Source organism: Colius striatus, chromosome 2 (genome assembly GCF_028858725.1).
Source record: "Colius striatus isolate bColStr4 chromosome 2, bColStr4.1.hap1, whole genome shotgun sequence".
NCBI lineage: Eukaryota > Metazoa > Chordata > Aves > Coliiformes > Coliidae > Colius > Colius striatus.
The window spans coordinates 49610436-49633426 of record NC_084760.1 but is presented as its reverse complement, the minus strand read 5'-3'; the positions used below and the strand labels follow the sequence as shown (position 1 = coordinate 49633426).

Below are 22991 nucleotides of genomic sequence, written 5' to 3'. Positions count from 1 at the left end.
GTCTCCTCAGGCCTTTTCTGAATAGCCTTTTCTCCTACAAGGATGGGATGAAGGGTCCCTAAGAGGGTATTTCAGGACCACACCCTCAGCACTTGGACCATGCTGCAATTTCAGTCAGTGACAACCTGTTGAGAGCACGGAAAGGGTGTTAACTGCCTTCATCAACTGCAGCCTTTATTTCGAATCACCAAGGAAAAGAAAAAATTAAACAGAAGGAAAATATTACAGGATATAAACAGACATCTAGTTCCAAGTCAACCCGAATCTTCAGTCCAGAAACAACAAGGATGAAGCAAACTAACGCCTAGAGGAAGAATTAATAAGAAACACATCCTTGAATAAAACTTGCAGATTCACATCTGCAGCTACAGAGCTGGAAAGGTGAAGGGCAGTTTTGTGATTGCTCAGAGCAGGAATCCTGTCCCTGTGCTCAGACTCACGGTACTCGAGATGCACAGATGGACTCATAAAATCAGCAGTGGCAAAGGCATGTAGAATGAAAGCAGGCAAAACAGATGTCTGTAGGTCAGAAGTTTTAAGATAAAAAATGTAAAGGGTTCATCTGGGAAACTAACAAACCAATGTAGGATTTGTGCTACCACAGTATGCTCTGCAGCCAACATTTAATAAACACGAACACGATGGGAGATGAGTGGTGATGATTAAAATGGACCAGCAGATACAGTGATCTCTTGGACACATACAGTATTGAACACCTGAAAGCAGGACACAGGAGGTAGGTGAGGAGTCAGGCAGAATGATAGGTAAGTGAATATTCCCAGTTGTGACCAATTCCTTCTGATCAAACAAGCAGGTAGCCTCATCATGTAGACACTTTCCTGTGCTTTGGGCTGAGTGAAGCTCGCCAAGGTGAGTGTGTGGCTTTTGCTCAGCTGGCTGCAGTGCAAGCCACCACTATCCAAACCCAGCCTTTGAAGGAAAAGCATTCAATAAGTGAGAAGTGGATGGGCCTTTGCAGTCCCTAATGGTATAAATGTTACTGGAAAAGCCATTCCATAACCTAATGTTCATCAGAAATCCAAGCCGAGGCAGCAGATGGAGAAAATGTTGGCAGAAGGCAGGGAAGAAGCAGAGCTAAGCTCTGCGAGTCTCAGGGGAGTCAGGGAGAGGTGGTCCCTGGATGAGTCTCCTGACATATGTAGAGGAGGTAATAACAGTCCATCAGCGATCGAGACACAGACAAGTCCTGTTTTGGCCAAAGCCACTGGTGGTTGACAAAGCTCTGCTGACCCTGAGCAGCCCATTCTCTGCCCTGGCTGGTGGTAGATGAGAAACTTCATCTACTCCTCACAACGTGGGGTAGCTCTGAAGTAAGCCCTTAGTTCAGAGAAGCATTGTACCAGAAGTGTATCTACCTGTGTCTGGAGTGGTTGAGACAGAGGTTAAAGACACAACACCGCTCTGTAAGGGATCCATTGTTGACTGTAATGTTACAGCTCTGGTCATTTATCTCTCAGCTCTGACAGGACTCATCTAATTTTAAGGATTTTTAAATGCAAGGTGTCTTGGCTAAGCCAGCTGTGGTATACGGCCCAACTCTTTTAACACTCCTTAGGCAGAAAGCATGAGTAGACAAGCCTGAGGCCTCAGTGGTAGCCCTGTGCCACACTGCTTGGTTACAACAGCATGTCCCAAGGCCATTGCTGGAGATCAGCTGGAGACACTTGTTAATGAGAATGCTGGTACACTAAGAATGATAAATGTGACCTTTGGAAATTCAAATTAGACTTGGCACATGTATCTTCCAAACGACTGCTGTGGCTCCCATCAGGCTCATGTGGATATGGGTTGTGTCTCAACTGCAGGCTTGCTGCTGCTTTGACATGTGCTGTGGCCTGGCCTCCTCCCCACCACAGCACCACAAGCCCCTTACTCCATGTGTCTTCATGCATGTCAGGCCCACGCTCAGACGCTCAGCTGGGGCTCTGCAACATCCTGGGCTCTGGCTTTGTCACATCATCCTGCCTGACAATGTGAAAGCAAACGCTCTTCTGCACTTCCTAGCAACTAGTTATGGTCTCCTCATCAAGATACTCTTCCTATACATCCGCTTGGAACACACCTAGCCGAGGTCTAATCCTCTATCTTCAGCCAGACAACTTTCTCCTGAGGCGCGTACTAGCTCTTGCTCACCCCTGCTATTAAGTCTACTGTAAGGGACTGTGATTTATGGGGAGGTAAGGAAGAGCAAAAGAAAAACTACCTAAAAACTACCTAAAAAGCTCACTTAAGCCATGCTGTGAAAAGGTTATAAAAGTTTTGGAGAAAAAAGGATCCTCTACCAAATGACAGGCCTAACTGCCCCTAAAATCCTGCCCCTGTTATGAGAGGTTTCACAGAGTTGTCCCTCTCTTGCTGAGCTAATTTGGGCTAATTCATAAGAGTAGCAGAATAATTCTGTATTCATTTTTAAATTTATTTTACATTTTTCTGTTTCCAAGCCTAAAGGACCTTCCACAAAAGGCCAGCTGGGAATTATTTAGGATTTGAGATATAAAGCGACTGCATGGTTGGAGACTATTTGAACATCATTGGGATTTTGAGCATCCGCACTTCTGCAAAACTAGGTCATGCACACAATGTTGATAACTGTATCTGGATGCCTCAGTTGTGAGGGAGACATTGGCAGTCTGCATAAGGTAGTGCCTCTGTCCTGAACCTGACCCACAGAGCTTGTGACAGCACTTGACGTAACAGTGTTAGTGCTGGAGGGCATGGGCAGGTGATGACTGAATTCCACTTTGCACCAGAAGCTCTGTGCAACAGAAGAAATGGCTCCTGATGCACTGTTAGTGTGTTGCTTATCTTCTGAAGAATGAATAAGGCAGCTGGTTAGCTGCTTTTTCTTGTATCTTGGAGACATTTTGGCCCTATTGAACCAAGATACCAGAGACAGGATAATGCATGCTTCAAGGAACAGATGCAGGTAATTTTTTTCTGAAAGCACTCAGATAAAAGTCATCAGAGGCTGATTTTAAGCCTGTGAAGCCACTTTTCAATCTGAGCTTTTACTCAGAAAAGTCAGTGCATACCACTCATCCTCTCAAAGCCAACAAAACACATTCCCAGTGTATTCCAGGATACAGAATCATAGAATCATTTTGGTTGGAAAAGACCTTTAAGATCAAGTCCAACCACCCACCTAACACTGCCAAGCCCACCACTAACCCATGTTCCTCAGCACCTCATCTGTTTAAGTATCTCCAGGGATGGGGACTCCACCACCTCCCTGGGCAGTCTGGGCCAGCGTTTAACAACCCTCTCAGCGAAAAAGTTCTCCCTAATCCCCAGTCTAAACCTCCTCTGGTGCAACTTGAGCTTATTTCCTCTTCTCCTATCACTCATTACTTGGGAAAAGAGACTGACTCCCACCTCACCACAACCTCCTTTCAGGTAGTTGTAGAGAGTGATTGTCTCCCCTCAGCCTCCTTTTCTTCTGACTACACATCCCCAGCTCCCAACGCCACTCCTCGTAGGACTTGTTCTCTGGACCCTTCCCCAGATTCATTGCCTATCTCTGGACAAGCTCCTTGTGTAGTCCTTGTAGTGAGAGGCTCAAAACTGCACATATTATTCGAGATGCAGCCTCACCAACATCAAGTACAAAGGGGAAAATCACTCTCCTGGTCCTTCTGGTGCAGGAGAGTGGGCATAACTAGGCAATAACAAAATTGGCCTTTGTTATTCCATCCTTGAGGAAGAACGGAATGCCCTCCCGTATAACCAGCATAGCCAGAAGGGCCATTGTGCACAGGGTGCCCCCTCTTCATATCCTTAGTCCTGGGGAAGGTGCAGCCCTGTGGCAGCAGAGCCTGCACACAAGCTTAACCTTGTGGCATGCTTGAAGATGGTTTTGGCAAGGGGGATAGTCGTAAGAGGCAGTGCTGTGAGCCCTAGACTCCTGCATGTCTGAACCCACTGTAAATGTTGAAAAGGAAGCACCAGAGGAGGGAATAGAGGCATCAGAACCAAAAGGATAAAAAGCCCTACAGGATCTGAGAGAGACTCATTGCTTCAAAATGTCTCACTGGACAGGCCAGTGTTTCTTTGACACGTGCCAACAGGTGCTTACTCATGTCAGCTGGACCCACTTTCCTGGGGAGTATTAGCAAAAAACCACCTGCTTCCCCCTTGCACAACTCCACGCAGTAGGATGCAGAATGCTGCTATAGCAGGACTAGAGGCAATCAGGAGACCACTTTACATGCTCTCTTACTTTCTTAATCAGAACAGTGCTTGACTTTCTCTAGAGCACAAGATTTTAAGTGATGTCGACAATTTGTTCAAGCACTAACATCCTGTACCCAAGCAGAACATTTCTCAAGAATATGTAACCAAGATACAGAGAACCCAAGAGAGACAATACAGGTGTCTGTAGCCACCACAGGAGGAAGGAAATGAGGCAGGGCAGATGATGGCACAGCCTGCATTTAAAAAAAAAGGGATAGGGGTTGCTGAAGGAAGCATTTAAGGTTTTTCCACCAAAGGATAAAATTTATTTCTCTGCCTTCAATCAGTGAAAGCTCCAAAAGGATATAGCTCTAGTGGGCAAACTGCAACTCCTAGCACAGTTCAAGGTAAGAGGAAGGACTCTGAACCATTAGAAGTAAAGAAGAAAGGGGAAGAGAAATCAAACTACCAAAAATTCAGAAGGGAAATAGGACAAAACAAGGTAACCCTTACACAAAAGAGCAACTGAGTTGTCAGTGAATGCAAAACGCAGTGCTTCCTCAGCGCCTGAGGTTTTTGAGAGAAGGTTTGCAATGTGCACATCATCTTGTATGTGCTGCATGCTAAAAATGGGGAGAAGACCTCCAAGGCATACTCTGTGGCTACTGAAATGCCTAAAACACAGAGCAGACTTTAGCACTAGCAGCACAGCTACACCAGGAATGGGAAAATGCACATGTGAACCATCAGAGATGGTTTATCCCATGCTTGCTTGCCTGTTCTACCTTTATTACACTCTCTGTTCTTCACTGATAAATATATCCAAAAGAACAAAATTTAAATGCTACATTCAAACCTTGGGTCAGATATGGCAAAAAGCGCTCACTGCTCCTCCAGAAATACATAGTAATACTAAACATTGTTTTTCCTGTCTTTTCTCAGTGCTCTTGTATTTGATTCTAGTAGACAGATTCGCAGCTGTAACAAGGGTGTTTTTGTAGCATCTAGATTTAATAACTCCAATAGGGAACTGCTGATTATCAATATTTTCCAGGACTGCAATTTTAATGTTGGCCTTTTTTTATTCATATTTTGTAACCTATTGCACCAGTTCCACGTTAACTATAAATCACCATCAAAAGTGACAACTTTAATTAGATCCTTTTAAATAGACAGAAGACAGAACGAGGCACCTGGGAGCTAAGCACATCGTATCTTTTCCATATTGGGCTCCAAATGACCAATCCGATTCAATCTATGCTGGCAAATGGAACAATACTTTATACATACCTCAACAATCATCCAGCTATTGAAGTACAGCATATTGCACTGTTTTATCTTCAGTGAATTGTACTTGTATGTGTAATTATTCAGGGAGTACTAATAGGGTGAAACTCCTATGGAGGATGAAATGAAGTGAAGATGGCATTTCCTCGTACTATAAAACACAACTGACAGATCACATGCTCTGGAGTTTATATAAGTGAAGGCTGGGCAGAGACTGTATGAAAGCTGGGATCCTGCAGGATAAAAAAAGTCTCAAAAACTCAACACCAAAACAAAGACCTGCCACGGTGTCATCCGAGAACTAGATACAGCACTTTCATATTCTCCTCTCTGGCACATGCAGCTGTGTGCATGCTAAAAGGATCCTGTTTCAGGGCCATAGCTCTCTGGAAAGGAACGAAAGTGAGAGAACAAGAAGTCAGGGGGCTTTCCAAGTGGAAGCAAAACTCACAAGGAGTGGAACCTACCAATGACTACACTAGGGAATAAAAAGTTACAAGCCTCAAGAAGGTCACAGAACACAGCTTAAGCTGGTGGACTGGCATCAGAGAACCACTGGCTGAGAAATGATACAGCCAGTGTCATTTGACACATCTGATGTGTCTCTGTCTCCTGAATCCACAAGAACCCAAAGTCATTACACCATCCAGGTGTACATTTTGGTATTGTATTGCAATGTAACTTTCAAACACACTGAAACAAACTAAATATACCTTGGAGGAAAATTGACACATTTCTCATGTATGTTTTATTTGTACATATAGTTTAATGTTAAATATGATAATTAGCACTTAAAAGCCAAAGAGACCACATTACTTTTCAGAGCCAACATAGCCCACACTTTTTGTATTTATACTTTTTCCTCAGCTTCTGAAAGGGAAATACATAGAATCATAGAATGGTAGGGGTTGGAAGGGACCTTTAGAGATCATCTAGTCCAACCCCCCTGCAGAAGCAGGTTCATCTAGATCAGGTCACATAGGAACATGTCCAGGCGGGTCTTGAAGACCTCCAAGGAAGGAGACTCCACAGCCCCTCTGGGCAGCCTGTGCCAGGGCTCCCTCACTCTCACAGTGGAATAGTTATTTCTTATGTTTAAGTGGAACTTTTTGTGTTCCAGCTTCAAGCATCTATTCAATACAAGCATCTATTCTTCTAACATGGTTGAGGACTGAAACTTATTATCACAAGAACAGAATACAGTAGGTAGATGGAGAGGCAGCACCTCTGGAGTTCTTTGTACAAACGAACGTGTTAGATGGGTGATGAATGTTTCTTTATCTTAAATTAACCCTCTGTATGCATTAAGCTGCAGAGCTATTCAGACTGTTGAAAGTTTGTCATCCAGGCAACATCAAGTTGGAAGTCTTGGTTTGTGTGTTGTTTCCCTTTTTTAAACAAACCTAGTGAACAGCTGACATGAGCACCCTGAAGTATTCTCAGCATCTGCTAAGAGTAGAATGATGGTAGAACATACAAGTTATCACCTGAATGTTAACACTCAACCATCTTATACATAGGAAATAATGCACATGGCTTAAATCCCTCTAAGCAGCTATGAGAAACAAGGAGCAGTTATACAAATGAAAAGATTCCAGGAGATGCCGTAACAGGGCTGTCATGCCATTCATTTAGAGAGACGCTGCAAAGCCTGGCATTGTACTACCAATAATGGACTGAGATGTCACTCATCCCTCAGAACTGTAAAACCAAAAATCTTTCATCCCCTTTTCCTGAGAAGTGTTTGAATCCATAGAATCATAGAATGGTAGGGGTTGGGAGGGGCCTTTAGAGATCATCTAGTCCAACCCCTCTGCAGAAGCAGATTCACCTAGATCAGGTTGCATAGGAACATGTCCAGGCGGGTCTTGAAGACCTCCAAGGAAGGAGACTCCACAACTCCTCTGGGCAGCCTGTGCCAGGGCTCCCTCACCCTCACAATGAAATAGTTTTTTCTTATGTTTAAGGGGAACTTTGTTCCAGTTTCATCTCATTACCCCTTGTCTTGTTGCTAGCTAATTGCTGAAGGCTGAACATATTTTTTTGTCTCAGACCAGTAAGGTTATCACAATTCCTCTATCTTGCAATAATATTAGATGCTGAAAGAGAAAGCACCACCTTCTGCCTTATATCTGTGGCTAACTGTGGTGAGCTTTCAAAGGCAACTTTTATTAATTACCAGCATCCACGAACAGCAAAATCATAAGGATTGTGATAGTCTAAAAACATTCTTTGCAATAGTTTAAGTGCAGTAAGAAAAGCCTGCATCTGCTTCATTAGGATAAGGACTTCAGCTCAACATTTTCCCAAAGCAAGCATTTGTTCCCTCAAATTATTTTTCATATTGGATAAAAGAGTTCAGTACAGTTCATTTTTTTTCAGACAAAGAACAATATTGACAGCTGCAATGAAGTGTTATCTCGAGTGACATTTAATTCTTGCATCTCCATTTATTTATTGAAGAAATTTTACAAAATCAATTTACAGAAGTGAATGGACACAAAAATGACAGGGTAGCTTGAGGTGCCATGTTCTTTCACTGACTGCATACAAGTCACTCCCCGAAACACATGAACTTCTGTCACAAGAAACTTCTCTCTCTTCCCTTTATCCACTGCATCTTTTCTTATATTGAATTACTGATGAAAGGGCAACTTACTGCATAAAATATTGAAACATTCAGAATATGTTTGCAGCATGCAGCCAAGAATCTGCAGGAGCTGCCTGCAAGAGATTTACTATGAACACAAACATGTTCTCTACATCTAGTACAAGTAGTTGGCTGACATCTCTAAAACAGTTATTCCAGAAAATATGGTCTGTACCAGAAGCTTGCAGAATAACATGGTTTGTCAAGGATGCTGCTGATACTGTCAGCATTTTTAAAGGCAAAGGACTAGAAAGTAGCGTTGGGATTTTAGCTTGCAATTGCAAATAATAGACTTCTCTTCCTTTTTTTTAAGTTTGAGAAACGTTTTAATCACAAGCCCAAACTAAATAAATTTCAGAGTCCTGCTGCTTTCCCACTTCTTACCTAGCACTGGGCACGATGTTCAGTCCTGCCTAACCCAAGCACTGCTTCCTCTTGCATGACTCAAGCTGATTCAGTCTCTGTATGTCACTTACAGATACTGATTTCTTGGGAGGCTTGAACCCAAAAGTATCTCACAGGAGCACAAACACAGGGATGGAGTCTGCTGCAAAAAGGATAATGCCTGTCTTACAAGAAAAATGACCGGATGGATCAAGAAGAGTGTAGCCAGTAGGTCAAGGGAGGTTCTGCATCCCCTCTACTCTGCCCTGGTGAGGCCTCATCTGGAGTCCTGTGTCCAGTTCAGGGCTCCTCAGCTCAAGAGGGACAGAGAACTTCTGGAGAGAGTCCAGCACAGGACCACCAAGATGACCAGGGGACTGGAATGTCTTTCATATGAGGAAAGGCTGCGGGAACTGGGGCTGTTTAGTCTAGAAAAGGCTGAGGGGGGATCTTATTAATATTTACAAATATCTAAAGGGTGGGTATCTTGATGCAAATTTGATTTTGACATGTCACATACTTTTCAGTTTTATTTAAGAAAGCAGCAAATTACAAGCAGCCATTTTAGCACTCAGTTTGCTAAAAATCTCAAGAAATATCAGAAAACATTCTGCTGTAAAAAAATAGACTGCTGTCATGGAACAAAGAAGACAACTATTGTCTGTATAAGTCACTTCAGCTTTATTAGCCAACATAATAAGGTAAGAAATTAAGATAAAAACCTAAAGATGCAATATTTTCTTCACCATAAATTGTTATGTACTCTTCAGCAACTGTAGATGGTCTGATTATTCACTTAGTCCTTGAAGATACACTTTGTTTTTCAGCAGAAAAGCAGGTATCAAATAACTTTTTTCAAGCATGATGTTGCAAATGGATAATAGCAACAAATAATAAACAGAAATATTAGATAATAAATTTATTACTTCAAAATAACAAAACTAGATTTCCTTTCTAAAACTATTTTGATGACCTATCAGTACCGTAGGCTTGGCAGGAGAATCCAGCTTGTATTTACAGGTATCTGTTTCGAATGTATTCCCTGTACATGAGGAAGTCATCTTTTCCCAGGGGCTGCATGTTTCCTCTTCCAGCCTGAATGTGTGCATGAAAAATCTCTATTGATTTCCTATCAGCTCGTGGAGGCTGGACTTCATAAATATTGTCTTGAGAAAAAGAGGAGATGGGTATTCTGGAAAAACAAAACAAAACAACAAAAAACGTGAATATTTGGGAATTGAGGTGAAAATTTTCCACAGAGAGAGAAAAGCAACAATTTTCCCTCAAATATATCTGACAGTCTCTGGAAACTTCCCAATAAATTCATTTACCTCGATTTTTATCACTACTGCAGACATGGTAAGACCCAGCTATCCAAGTAGGGTAATTGGGTAAGTTGTCACTAATCATATTATAGAATACTTTCTCACTTCCCTCCACCCTGCCCTCATTTCTTCATCCTTCCTCAGATCTGCTACAGTCATTAAGTACCCGGCTGAAACCGATTTGTGCCATGCATTGCAGCAGGTAATAGAAGAACTTCACAGAGCTATCCACTTATTAGCAATTATAATGAGAAAGTGATATACCCTGCACCAAAATAGAGAAAGAATTTATCAGATAAGAAATTTCCATCTAATTATCAGGAACCAGACTTTACCAGCAAAAGCACTGTGCATATTGGGACTGTTGGTATTTTATGAAAATATTTTATAAGACAGCTTCATACAACAGGTGCTATCTTTGAATCCTAATATTCAAACCTACTCATGAGAAATACATGAAGTTTGAAACTCTACAAGAACTGGAGTATGCCAGACCTTTTCTAAGCACTACTGTCAATCAGATTCATTAATAAGGTAGAAGCCAGCTTTTAAACTCTAACCCCTGAAAACTGCATAAGCCAGCAGGTCAAGGAAAGTGTTTTGTTTCTCTCTATTCAGGGCTTGAGAGACCATTTTGAGAGCACTGTGCCCACTTTTGGGCTCTCCAGTATGAGACAGACAATGAAATATTTGAATGAGTCCACCAAGGTCAAAGGTCACCAAGATGACTAGAAAGCTGGAGTACATGCCATACAAAGAAAGACTGCAGGTGCTCGGTTTGTTCAGCCTGGAGAAGAGAAGCTGAAGGGAATCTTATTGCTACCTGCAGCTACCTACTGGGAAAGTGTCTGTGTGGAGCCAGACTCTTCTTGGAATGTGTGATGAAATAAGGAAATGTAAACTGCAACATGGAATATTCTGATTAAATACAAGAAATTTTTTTTCTACCATAATCAGTCGTTGCTCAGAGTGGCTGTGGAACCTCTCTCCCTATAATATTCATCAGGCAAGTGAATCGTAGAATTGCTACAGTTTGGAAAGACCTTTAAGATCATCAAATCCAACCACTAATCTCACGCTGCCAGGCCCATCACTAAACTAAACTATATCCCTCAGCACCCCATCTTTGCATGTTTTAAATATCTCCAGAGATGGTAACACCACCACCTTCCTGGGCAGCCAGTTCCAATGCTTTAATAACTCTCTCGGTGAAAAAGTTCTTTCTCTTCTCCAATCTAAACCTCCCCTGGAACAACTTGAGCCCATTTCCTTGTGTTCTATCATTCATTATTGGAGAGATCAACCCTCACCTCATTACAGCTTCCCTTCAGGTGGTTGTAGAGAGTGATCACGTCTCCTCTCAGTCTCCTCTTCTCTAGGCTAAACATCCCCAGCTTCCTCAGCTGCTCCTCATAAGACCTATTCTCCAGACCCTTCACTAGCTTTGTTACCTGTCTTTGGACATGCCCCAGCACCGCAATGTCTCTCTTGTAATGAGTGGCCCAGAACTGGACACAGTATCTGAGTTGTGGCCTCACCAGTGTCAAGTACAGGAGGTCAATCACTTCCTTGGTCTTGCTGGTCACACTATTTCTGGATACAGGCCAGGATGCCATTGGCCGCCTTGGCCACCTGGGCACACTGCTGGCTCATGTTCAGCTGGCTGTTGATTAACACCTCCAGGTCCTTTTCCAAAAGACAGCTCTCAAGCCACTCTGCCCCAAGCCTGTAGCATTGCCTGGGTTTGTCGTGGCCTAAGTGCAGAACCTCACATGCAATTGGCCCATTGCTTCAGCCTGTCCAGGTCCCTCTGAAGAGCCTTCCTGTCCTCAAGTTCTACATATTCATCCAGTTTGGTGTCATCTGCAAATTTACTGAGGGTGCATTTGATCCTAAGCAGGTGACTGGACCAGGTGACCTCCAGGGTCCTTTCCAGTTCTTAATACCCTATGGTTCTAAGCCAAGCTCTTCAGTAGCAATGCATTCTCCACAACCAACTGCAAGGTAGCACAAAACTACTTATATCTAAATACATAATAAATGAACAGATACTAAAAATATCCGTGTAGTAATTTTTATTTTAAACACTTAAACTACTGTGAAATCTGTATTCATAAATACACAATGTACATTCCCCAGCAATATTTTAGTAATACAGTAATTTATTTATACAACACTGCTAGATGTTTTACCTGTGTCCTAGCAGACCACTTTGGATTCCACAGTGGAACATTCAATGACTAATACATTGCCATCTGAAAGCAACCTATACATTAACTTTCCTTTCTGGCAATACTATTTGATTCAGAGTAATACAAAGTTTGAAATTAACTCCAAGGAATAAAAAAACATGACAGAACTACAGTTATCTAGAACAGTGGATGCCATGCACTTGTGTTACAAAAAAAAAAAAGGCACACATGATTTAGAGTTTTCTAAATCATCACTTTTATAGATTTTTAGCTCTTATTTCATCTGGAGAAGCTAATTTACTTTCTAGATAGTTATGAAAATATTGCTGCTTTATAAATACTCCATATAAACAAAGATGCCCAGGTATTCATCACAACAAAGACATCAGTTCTGGAAGGCTCACTTCCCTACCACCATATACATGGACTACTTTTCTACATCAGCTGATCATTTACAGGTGGACTCAGAATTCCACAGAACCCAGTAGCCCGTCTCACAGAGTAACTAGAAGCAATGTTGCAGGACGGATTATTAAAACAGGTACTAAACAATCTGTTCTCCTGTACATCCTCCTGGATTTCAGCAAACAGAATCTACCCAAAGCAAAATTTGAAATTGGACTGCTGTTTCATGAAAAGTGATTTACTAAGGTGTTCACTAGTTTTCCCTAAAATCTCTGAGACTCGGAGAATCCTGTGGGAATAAGTTCCATTACTTGTGTCTGATATGACATTTGTTAACCTGGGCCTTGGTTGCTCATACTTCTTACATGGTGAACAATCACTCTCTGTTCCTCTCCTCCACATTACAATCAGACAATCAAGTGTATGTCATCTCTCCTCATACACTAGTTATTTTCGGATCAACCTTGTCAACTTTCCATTAACACAGAGTTACAAGGTCCACTTCATCCTCTCTGATAATGCAGTAAGGACCAAAATTATGTTTAATACCTGAGACTTTTTAACTATCTTTTCTTTTGTCTTCTATTATTTTAGCTACTGAAGACAAATTTTCTAAATATTTCAATAAGCTATTATGTAAAGCAAGTACACAATGCCAATGGCCAAAAAAAAAAAGTCAGAATGCTATTGTTAAATGTTGTATTAGCACATGCACATATTTTTGGGCTCAAAACTTCTCAGGTAAGAAATTACCGCAGACACTGTCAAAATAGCCTGTTCCTAAAAGCAAACATCAACCAGCCCAAAGGCAATGTTACTAGGTTATTAGCGTTGTTGCCATACTCCACAGAAGCCAGTCATGACTCACTATCTGGGTGCTCTTCAAGACATAAGAAGTTATTTTTATGTGTATAATCTCTTTTAAAGGAAAAAAAAACAAGGAAGAACTGGAATGATGGCAGAGTCCTTATATAAACGAAATGCAGTAATAATCTGGTGTTTGACACCACTCATAAAACCAGAATCTCTACTAAAATTTCCCCCCCAAAAATTGTTCTCTTATTGTAATAAAAGCCTACAAAATCTGTTGGCCGTTTCATCATCCAATGGTTCATTAATCTTATAAAATGACTGCAATGTGTCATGTAGTATAGTATACCCAATACTCCACTGCAACTGGATATAGTATATAAAATAAAAATCTTTCCATAATAAAGTATTTTTTCCCCTTTTTACATAGCAATAAATTCAATTGATTATGCCTTTACTGCAATGACAGAATTACTTATACAGGTATACCATGGAATCCGACAAAACAAATCCAGAGAAGTTTCGATGCACACTTAAAACCCAGTTACATTTTACTGGGGTGTAGATAGAATGTGCTATGTTATGTCACAGAAACATTTGGCCATTCTAGAATTGGAGGAAAAAATAAAGCTTAGGAGTTTGCAAAAAGTGAAGCCTTAAGGCCTAGAATGTATTTTTATTCTTCCTTATTTTAGCTTGTATAGCAATCCCTGTTTAGGCTTTTTAGTCTTAGAATTCTGTTGCACTGCAGTGGAATGTAAACAAATACTAAAAATGTGAGCAAGTTACCTGTCTGGATGAATAGGATAAAATTTCCAAAGTGCTTGCTATTTTGATGCTTTTCTTTAACAACACAAAACTCTCATTTCTAAACAGCTGAAGCTATTGTGCTATTACGCTTTCACTAAATGAGTGCTTTATTTTAGCTTCTGTTGGTAGGTTGAATACTACTATGGAAATTCTTAACCTTCCTCCACCATCCCTCCCCCCACCCCAAGTGATAGTTTCTTCTCATTATCATTTTTTCCAGTTTATTATAAAACACTAAGGTGGATGTTTCCAGAACTGGTACCAAACATTATATCTAGATACTTCAAAAGCAGACTGCTGTTCAAAGCCCCCATATAGCTTATGCAGTTATTTATCTCATTTAAAGCATTCAAGCTGAGACTCTAGGAATGATATTTGACATGAGCACACTGTACTAAGTCAGCATTGTCACCATCAAACAGCAAAAGATGTCACTTTCTCAAATGCAGCTGGGGGCCTGTATAGTCCACCAGCAAGTGAACGATTAAGTAAAAGAACAAAACATAGTCACAACACTAATTTTATGCTTTCTCTATTGGTTTGCTTCTAAACACATGACATTTCTGAAGCACTAACGAGTCAAAAGTCATTTCCTTAGGCACAATGCAAGCTGGACAGCAAAGCATATTTCATTTTGAGTATTTAGTAACTAAATCTCAATTTTCCACCTACTTGCCTCAACAGGATAAAAATACACTGAAAGAACCACATGTTCATGCATGTCAATTTTGATTAACAACCCTGTATTAAGCTGTAACTATTTGTAGAGTGCTTGTATTATCCAGTCATTTAATTAAAGTCATTTCTTTAACACTATTCATGTAAAAATCTAATCTACTTAAGTTTAATATCTTACAATACAGCCATGAAGGAGAGCACACTATTTATGACTTGGCTATCAGATCTCCCTAGAGACCTGCAGCTCTTTGGCGTCCCAATGAAAATTACATAGATAGGAACATAAACACCACGTCAGGAAGGACAGCACTCTCAAGATGCAAAGCACATTTTATTTTCATCCCACTTGTGAGCAGGCTTGTTGCTATCGCTTCCCCAAGAGTAGCACTGTCTCTACAGTAAGAGAAGATACAGATAAAATCTTCACTTACAGAGACTATGTTCCATACTTTGAAGGAAAAGTGCACGGTGATGTGCTTAGCTCTCAGAAACATAGCAGTCACCAGAACTCACCACATTTGTTTCCACATTGGTAAGTTCTCCTCAAGTCTCTGTAGTACATCTAAAGACAAAATGTACTCTACTGCCTTATTTGAATCCTAAGAGAATATATCTGACCTACAAACTCTAGCAAACCCAGAGGTTTTGCTTGGTTTATTTTTGTTTTGTGTTGTGCTGTGTTGGGATCCACCTCCCCCACATAAATAGCATTCCTTTGAATTGCCTGCTATGCTCTTGAATAAATTCTTCAACAGAATTTTCCTTAGACACCAAAACCTCCATGTAACAAAGTTTCAGTCATAATCTTTGCTAGTGAAGAGGACTGAAAAATAGGAAACCTTCTCTGTCCAGTAATAACTGCAACTTGCATCTTACAGAAACTCCATCCAGGTCATACAACAATTATGCAGAACTCCAATAGCATGTACAGTTTCAAAGGTTAGAGAAAGAAGAGACTTTCTGTACAAAGGTGTACATCTAAATGAGCATTTTACAATTCAAAATAGAAGCAACTTCGCTACAATGCAGACAGAAGGAATACGAGACAAGGTCAGAGCATCTGATACAGAAATGTGATCCCAGCGGAAAAATAAATCTTTAAGTAGAGATGATTTACATTGGCCACAAACTAATTAAAAATTCAAAGTTGGAAGACACACAGAAAACTAGGGGTAGTACAGGATAAAACTAGTATCGGTAGATGGGAAAACTGAGTTACTTTTTCAAAGAGAGTTACTTGAGGAAGACAGTTCTCAAATTGGTGAACAGAAATCTGTCACTTCACAGAGGAGACAAAGAGACAGACTGAAGACAGGTCCTGAAAATTTTCATTAAAAAGTCTAAAAGTAGATGGGCTAAGGTGGCATAATGTTATTTTTCTGGTTTTTGCTAGATTCTTAATACTACAAAACCCCAAATTCAACAAAACGATAATACACAATGTAGAAAGAACTTGATTTACAGTAATATTTCACAGGGATTTGTTATAGTCACATTTTCAGAGGATATGATTTCAACACTGCAAAAGTAAGAAACACCAGCCCACTAGCCCCAAAATTAAATCCCCAAGCTTCAAGCCACAGAACTTCTGAAGTATTTTAACAGTAATCACTGTACCAGAAAATATAAAATAGTTCTCTATTTTAAAACTGGAGAAAAAGGTAAATTTAATAACAGAACACATTTTGACACATTAAAAAAAAGGGAGGTTATAAGAGGTAAATTTTCTTCTGGTCTTGTGAGACTAATGCATTACCTTGTAATACATGACATACAGAAATGCTAAACCAGGTGGACAGTAGATACAGACAAACTACATTTTTTGGTTGCAGTAATAAGGCCCCTGTCAAGTCAGAATTGTACTGAACTACTGCTTTATAGCTCAAAGTATTTTTTTTCAGGCTTAAAGAAAGCTCTTAGGTTTTGAAAACCCATCTCTAAGTTTCATCACAATTCATGCGTCCTTCTCAAGCTATACAAGCCACTGATGTAGTGGGGTTTTTTTCTATGTCAGTGAATGGTGTGAGAGTTGCAGATTTTAATTCAGGATTCAGTGTAGACAGGGAGAAAATATGGACAATCCAGAGTTCAAGTGTGAACATTCAAGTATTAAAAATCTTGGTTTGGGGTTTTGTTTGTGGGGTTTTTTGTATTTCTTTGTTTTGTTTTGTTTTTTTAATTTGAAACAGACAGCAACAAAGGAAATTCTGATCTAAATTTGCATGAAGCAGATAAATGCTAACAGTTTTATTGTTAATATTCAGCATCTCAATTGACAACTCTACCAAAAATGCTAGGCACATGAGCTTTTTTCACCTGAAAAAGCTCAGTGTTCAGTACAGAACAGATGAATGGAAAATAATAATAATACATGGGGATCTCAATCAGAATGAGTTCAAGCCATTTTCTCTGGATCACTGGATAAAGCTCATGCTCTGCTTCCACATCCATCATAAAGGTGTCGTTACACAAGGTTTCTACCAGTATGCTGCATTTGACCTTAAGGTTTTGTCTCCTCTTTGCTGGTGCTGGTGATAATTGGGACCTTCACCGGTCTAAATCTCATTTATCTACCAGGAAATTTGCCCCTTTTTTTGCCGAATTAGTTTGCTGCTGACTGATGATTTATGGACCACTGTAACAAGTAACGAAGCTTGCACAAGTAACAAGAACACAAAATGTTCCATTTAAATATAAGAAAAAACTATTTCACTGTTCAGGTGAGGGAGCCCTGGCACAGGCTGCCCAGAGGGGTTGTGGAGTCTCCTTCCTTGGAGGTCTTCAAGACCTGCCTGGACACGTTCCTATGCGACCTGATCTAGGTTGACCTGCTTCTGCAGGGGTGTTGGATTAGATGATCTCTAAAGGTCCCTTCCAACCCTATTCTATGATTCTAACTGAAAAAGTACATAATAAGGGAGGAGGGAAAGAGTAGGACCTCCCCCTTTCGGTGGCAATGAACTGTTAGAATTGGCTCAGCTATTTTGTTAACTTTTCCAATCAAATCCAGACACGCTGTAATCTAAATCATAATCCAAACCATCTCACCAAACTTCAGTAGAGCACTTCATAAACCATCACAACATGGACTTACATATTTCTTTCAGTCCTCAGTCAGTTGTTTTCTAGAAAGTCCTACCACTCTGATCATACTTTTGCTTTTCCCTAGACTCTTCTCAGTAGTATTCTTTCTGAAATGAGTGACTAAAAATGAACAGGACATTCAACCCCAAAATAAGAAAATTACTGCTTTTGTGCAGTGTTGATTACCGATACTCTCATCTTTTCTAGCCAGCAAGAAGTACCAAGTACTTGGGAAAGTGCAACTTTAAAAGCACTTCCCCAGAACATAAAACGAAACTACTCTCAATAACAGCAGGCTTAGTCAAGCCATTTTGCAAAAGATTAGCACATAGACGGTGCTTAAAGCTATTCAAAATCCCAGGGAAGGGCAATCTCTCATCTTCAGACAGATGACAAATTCCAGGTAATATATAGACAGCCTAACCAGTTAATTTCAAGTGAATTCTCACAGTCAATAAATGCTGGAGAACGACAGAATCCTCATCTCTGCTCTGAACCAAAGCCAATAGTGAGCTACATACTTTTATTTAATTTAGAGGTATACAAAACTTTAGATCATACATGCCTCTAAATATGCAGCTGTTAAAGAATATGAGATCCAGTACAGGGCATCTCAAAGCAAAATGAATGCAAATAATCACCAAACAGGAAAACTTCAAACATCATAGAGGTGAAGAGTTTTTAGTTAAGGAGAGAAGGGAGATGACTCTCAATTTAACACAGACATTTGCATCTCTAAGGAGCTGAAGCAGTGCTTGTTTTAATTAAGAGGCATGGCTATCCTGTTTCCAAGAAAAGGAAGCAATAAAATGAGTTTTAAGTAAAAAAAATCTCAGTATCTATTCAGATCTTTTGGGGAAATTTCCAAGGGGAGGCTATGGCTAAAAACTGCTACTACATTCTGCTGTAGCAAGAAGGTGACCTATTCAAGTGCAGAGTACATTTTTTTAATTAAAAAGAAAGGAAATCCAGCCTGTCACCTTACCAGGAGAAAATACCTTTCTAATTTAAGCTTAGTGTAAACTGATGACTGAATATAAACAATTTCTTCACCTATAATTTCTATGAATATTCATAACTATTCTTTATTTTGTAAATAAAAGCTTTCATTTAAGTTTAATTTTCTGCTCTGAAGCAACATATTGGTGTGCACAACTGAAACAGAGTGCAAAAAAGCACTGCACTGTGAAACTATCACCACACTCAAGAATCTAAGAGAACTTGTAATTTCTGAAGTCATTTCTTAACTAATTATGATGCCTTTTGATTCACTGCTTCCACAGCAGCATCAAGAAACTATTTATGTATTTTGCAGGAGTTTAATGTAAAAAATAAATATCCTTAATGCTCTAAACATCCTTTATTCATTTACTTCCGCCTTTCAACATAACGAACCCTCCCCTGAACTCCAAGTACGTGAATACATAGAAAGATGGTAACTTCAATACCGACCTTTTCTTCAGTGCAGTTAATAAAGTAGTGATCATAGAACCATTTCAGTTGGAAAAGACCTTTAAGATCATCAAGTCCAACCACCAACCTCACACTGTCAAGCCCACCACTAAACCATGTTCCTCAGCACCTCATCTATGCATCTTTTAAGTATCTCCAGGGATGGGGACTCCACCACCTCCCTGGGCAGCCCGGGTCAGTGTTTAGCAACCCTCTCAGTGAAAAAGTTCTTCCTCATCTGTAATTCAAACCTCCCATGATGCAATTTGAGGCTATTTCCTCTTGTCCTACCATTCATTACTGGAGAGAAAAGACCAACCTCCACCTTGCTATCAGGCAGTTGTAGAGAGTGATGACGTCCCTGCTCAGCCTCCCCTTCCTTAGGCTAAACAACCCCGGTTTCCTCAGCAGCTCCTCATCAGACTTACTGTCCAGATCCTTCACCAGCTTCCTTGCCCATATCTGAACACACTCCAGCACCTCAATGTCCTTCTTGTAGTCAAGGGTCCAGAACAGTATTCAAGCTGTGGCCTCAGCAGTGTCGAGTACAGAGGGACAATCACTTCCTTGGTCCTGCTGGTCACACTATTTCTGATACAAGCCAGGATGCCTTTGGCCTTCTTGGCCACCTGGGCACACTGCTGGCTCATGTTCAGCAGGCTGTCAATTAACACCTCCAGGTCCTTTTCCACAAGACAGCTTTCCAGCCACGTATCCCCAAGACTGTAATGTTGCTTGGGGTTGTTGTGGCCTAAGCGCAAGATGCAGCACTTGGTTCAGTTAAACCTCATACAACTGGCCTTGGCCCATCAGTGCAGCTTGTCCAGGTCCCTCTGATAAGCCTTCCTGTCCTCAAGCATGTCCTGTACCTATCATGCATATGACAATATCGTGTTTACAAATATAAAGCTATTTTTTATCTAATCCTCCAAGAAACAGACCTATTACTGATGAAGTCATATGAAAGTACTGAATGAACAGGAGACTTGATCTAAACTGAGGTTATCAGCTTTCAAAAGTAACTAGGGTTGTAAAATACTTCATTAAAATTAGAAAATGTACTGTTCTGTTTTTACTTTTATACTTTCATGTAATATTATAGATTAAAAATACTCCAGTAGAACATTTCATTAACAAAAATGGGAAATACAGAATGCTCCATGGTTTACTGAAATTTACTTCACTACCTTTGTCTTGGTGACAAAATAATATATTTAATGTGCATATACAGAGAAACAAACAGTAAGAAAGCTCATATACTACTCATACACAGCTGATAAACATGGTTACTACTCCATTGAGTCATATTTGACCAATACTTGGAAGACTGGCAGAATCTAGGTAGTCTTGCTTTAAAAAGAAAAAAAAAACACAACAAAACACACTTAACATCAAGGGATTGACTACACGATGGATGTCTGAAGACTTCTTGCGTTTTTCAAATATTTAAGGAGAACATAGCCTTGGACCATGCTGCAGATATCTAAACACTGAAGAGTTTCCTGCTTGAGCATCATCAGTGCCCCACAAAACCAAACGAGAGCGTAGATATCTATGGATGAATATAGTGCACAAGCAATGTTTCTATACTGCACAGGCACAGAAGTCTATTCCAGAAATGCTGCAGTGAATTAAAACATTCAATTCCCTGTCTGGGATGCGATGAGATCTCTTGTACTCCTAGAGAAGTACATTTGGAAAGTGACTGAGAATAGGTTTTTCTACAGCATTATTTCTACTCCACCGCAATGAGTACTAGGGAACCAGGAACAGGCGCACTGTGCCAGCCAACAGCAATTACACTACAGGACTCAAAGTCTCTCCTCACATACATGATAATAGATTGTGCTAAAATAAGTCCAGCTCTGACTAAAATTCTACCCTTTTTCCCTTCATGGAATTTCTGTGAACAAAAAGAGGAACTTCAATATCCTTCCAGATATTCTCCATTCCTCTTTAGTATTATTTCACCATGTCACTGCAGTCCCTGTTCAAGTATCCATTTTTTGCTTCTAATCTATATTTACAGTCTCCAAATAAAATCTTAAGTTTCTCTTCTGTGTTTCTATAATGCATATTTGAGCTCAAACACATAACTGAAGTGACACTGTAAAAATAACAAATATTTCTTTTTGTATTGGTTTTATGTATTTGATAACAAATGTCCACAAGTTTTAAGAATGTGAGGTCGTTTTCTTTAAGATGGAAAAAGCATATAAAGAGGATATTCTAGAAAAGTGTGGAAATAACAGCAACTAACCTAAGCCTAAATTGTATCTCACTGCTGATGAGAAATCAAAGTTTTAGATTGAGACTTAATTGCATTTGTATCTAGAAGGAACTACTTCAGAATCAAATTTGCCAGGTTTTTTTTTTCAAATAAAAATGCATCTAACATAAAATTAATGCAAGGCACCATATTTTTCAATTTCTTCAAGTACTCCTCAAGAAACTAGAAAACACACAGTCCAATAAGTGCAAGATGTGCCCCAGCTGCTATTACTGAAAACCCTCTCTCAACCTAATTTTCAGTAGAATGTTTTCATGCTATTTTATCTCTAAAAAGAACAGTATTCTCCAAGGAAATTTCTGATTCACTGCAGCAATTCAAACCAAGTAAGAGAAAGCTTCCTTGTTTCAGAACTGAACAACATGCCTTTGAAGAACAGCTACATTTATGACTTTTCTTGAAAAAAAACCAATCTGTGACTGTCCAAATAGTATTTAAAAAGTTGAAGAACAAAGGTTGGAAAGCATTCTTAAGCTGCATAAAGATATAATTTCAGAAGAAAATAATTACTGAGTGAGAGGTACACTAGTTCCACTCAGATCTGAACAGAAAAGCATGTTTGATAGAACTACATGACTTCTCGAAGTGAAAGGAGTCATAGATTTGTGTGCTCTATGACTTCCACACTTCCACTATTTGGAAACACATAGGAATTACACTTGGGAAAAGAGAAAAATTAACATCTGACTACTCAAAATCTACCAAAATTATGTGTATAGATTCTCTTCAGCATCTTAATCTTGCAGCAGAATAGCATGGAGAATAATTTACTATACCTTAAGGAGGCAAGAAAGGAATTACTATCTCCTAACACTACCATACATGCTGGGAAATTTGGAAATTATACCAAAGGAATCATCTTTGTCCACGGTAAAAATATTTCTATTATTACAAAGTAATTTCTTAACAATCATTTCCCTCCAAAACATTCAACATTGTTCCTTCATTTTTAAAAATAGTTTTACAGTTTGCCAACCTAATATTAATACCCATCAGATATGTTTTATTTTAAAACTACAAGCTAGAACATAAGAGGTTCCAAAGAAACACAAGCAAAAAATTCTTCACTGTGAGGGTGACAGAGCACTGGAACAGGCTGCCCAGATGGGTTGTGGAGTCTCCTTCTCTGGAGACATTCATAACCCACCTGGAGGAGTTCCTGCGTGACCTATTCTAGGTGGTCCTGCTCTGACAGGAGGGTAGCACTAGATGATCTTTCAAGGTCCCTTCCAACCTTTAAGATTCTGTGGTTCACCTACAAAATATAAGCTCGTTAATGATGAGCCATGCATGACAGCATTGCTTTTAAATGTATATAATACCAAAAGACTAACACAATATTACATCTGTTTAGTGTTATCCTGCTCACTCAGCCTCACTGAGACATCTCCAGTGTCAGTACCTACTTGAGTAAGTGCTATGGTTCAAGGTTC

The 22991-nt window shown here is 39.9% G+C and overlaps 1 protein-coding gene across 1 annotated transcript in view; it reads right to left on the bottom strand.

Annotated features, from left to right (window-relative positions):
• Positions 1 to 7982: 7982 nt before the first annotated feature.
• FIG4 (FIG4 phosphoinositide 5-phosphatase) overlaps positions 7983 to 22991 on the bottom strand; it is a 74920-nt gene continuing 59911 nt past the window's right edge. Inside the window, exon 23 of the mRNA XM_061989610.1 lies at positions 7983 to 9704. Coding sequence (XP_061845594.1) covers positions 9527 to 9704 — 178 coding nt within the window. The 3' untranslated portion in view covers positions 7983 to 9526. The remainder of the gene's footprint in view (positions 9705 to 22991) is intronic.